The sequence below is a fragment of the Monoraphidium neglectum genome (assembly GCF_000611645.1).
Source record: "Monoraphidium neglectum strain SAG 48.87 unplaced genomic scaffold scaffold05052, whole genome shotgun sequence".
Taxonomy (NCBI): Eukaryota; Viridiplantae; Chlorophyta; class Chlorophyceae; order Sphaeropleales; family Selenastraceae; genus Monoraphidium; species Monoraphidium neglectum.
In genome coordinates this window covers 1,965-3,628 of record NW_014008578.1, presented here as the reverse complement: position 1 = coordinate 3,628, position 1,664 = coordinate 1,965, and the positions used below count along the sequence as shown (strand labels likewise).

The window sequence follows — 1,664 nt, the reverse complement described above, 5'->3', positions numbered from 1 at the left end:
CCCCGCCCCGCCCCTTGCACACGCTTTGAGGTACCCACTCACCCAGCGTCGCTTGGGGCACCCAATCTTGTGCCGGCCAGGCACGCGGCACACCTTGATCAAATCAAACCGAGCCCTGTGTCACCCCGCTGAGCTGTCACACCGCGCCCCTCGCGGCACCACCTCGCCCCGCCCCCGGCCCCGGCCTGCGCCCCGCCCCGCAGCTCCCGCCTGGAGGCGCGTGCGTCTGAGCTGGCGCTGGAGGGTGACAGCCTGGGGCGCGGCCTCAAGGCGGCGGCGGGGGCGCGGGAGAAGGCGCTGGTGGAGCACGACGCGCTGAAGCTGCAGGTGCTTCCAGATTGGGTGGCCGCGGGTGCTGCGGGGCGCGCGATCCCTCCGTCCAGACGCACCGCAAAAGCCTTTGCACCACACCATCCACCACACAAGTCTTTGACTTGGCGTCCAGCGTGCAAAGCTTCCCGATTTCTATGGAGATGTGCCCTCCCTTTGCCGTGTGGGACGCGCGCGCACACGCCGCCATGAGCAGGGGGCCTGCGGCACGTCTGGAGGGGCGTGGGTCGTGCAGCAGGGAGTGCGCGCTGCGGCGCGGCCTAGGCCCGCTGGGAGATGCGCACTCCCCACGGCCGCGCTTCCTCTGTTGTGCAGGGATCCTCACAGTACGCGCAACTAAAATCAGCAAACGTATCACGCCCAACATCCCCTCCCCTCTCCACCCTGCACGCCCGCCCGGGCTTGCGGCCCAGGTCAAGCGCCTGCGCGGGCTGCTGTCCATGGCGGCCGACGAGGTGACGTCACTGGAGGCGCGCAAGGCGGCGCTGAAGCTGGGGCTGGAGGAGCGGCGCGCAGAGGTGGAGCTGCACAGGTGATGGTGGGGGGTGGGGTGGGGAGTGTGGGGTGGTGGTGAGGGGTCGGTGCACTTTGTGTGTGTGTGTGTGTGTGTGTGAGTCCGTGCGTGTGTGCATGCGTGCGTGCGTGTGTGTGTGCGTGCATGGATGTGTGTGTAAGGGGGGGGCGTGTGTGTGTGAGGGCAAGATGTCAGGGGGCCGGGTGGCGGGAGGGCGGGGGAAACCTGTTGCAACTCGCGCCCTGCAGCCAGTAGTTTTTCTTGTCATTCGGCTTTTGGACCTTGCCCATCACCACCACCAGCCCCATCCGCTCATGTGTGCAGGCGCGCAGACGTGCATGCATGCATGCACCCAAACACGACCGACTGGGAGACCTTGAACGCGCCCTCGCACGCATGCCCTCACCCGAGTAACGCATCCACACACCCGCATGCGCACGCACGACCACACACACGACCACACACACGACCATGCGCCATGCATGCGTGCGCGCTCATGCAGGCATGGCAGCGCGCAAAGCCTGTCCCCACGACGACATGCATGCCGGCACTTAAGCCCCCTGTCCCACCCACCCACACATGTACTCACGCATGCATCCACAAACGCACACTTACAAGCACTCTCAAACTCACAAACACTCACACATACACATGTGTGTGTTTGTGTACGTCAACAACCACACTCGCTCTACTCCACCCCCACCTCCAGGGATGCCCTGAGGAGCGAGCTGCGTCTGGTCAAGGAGGACCTGCACCGCGTCACACTGGAGCTCAGGGACAGGGAGGCCAAGGTGGGGGCAGGGGGGGGAGAGTGTGGAGG

The 1,664-nt window shown here is 66.0% G+C and overlaps 1 protein-coding gene across 1 annotated transcript in view; it reads left to right on the top strand.

The window, feature by feature from the left end:
- MNEG_15124 (coiled-coil domain containing 39) overlaps nt 1-1,664 on the top strand; it is a gene marked incomplete at both ends in the record, with an annotated part of 3,998 nt that overhangs the window by 587 nt on the left and 1,747 nt on the right. The window contains 3 exons of the mRNA XM_014036404.1: nt 204-327; nt 744-862; nt 1,554-1,635. Of these exons, the coding sequence (XP_013891858.1) occupies nt 204-327; nt 744-862; nt 1,554-1,635 (325 nt within the window). The remainder of the gene's footprint in view (nt 1-203; nt 328-743; nt 863-1,553; nt 1,636-1,664) is intronic.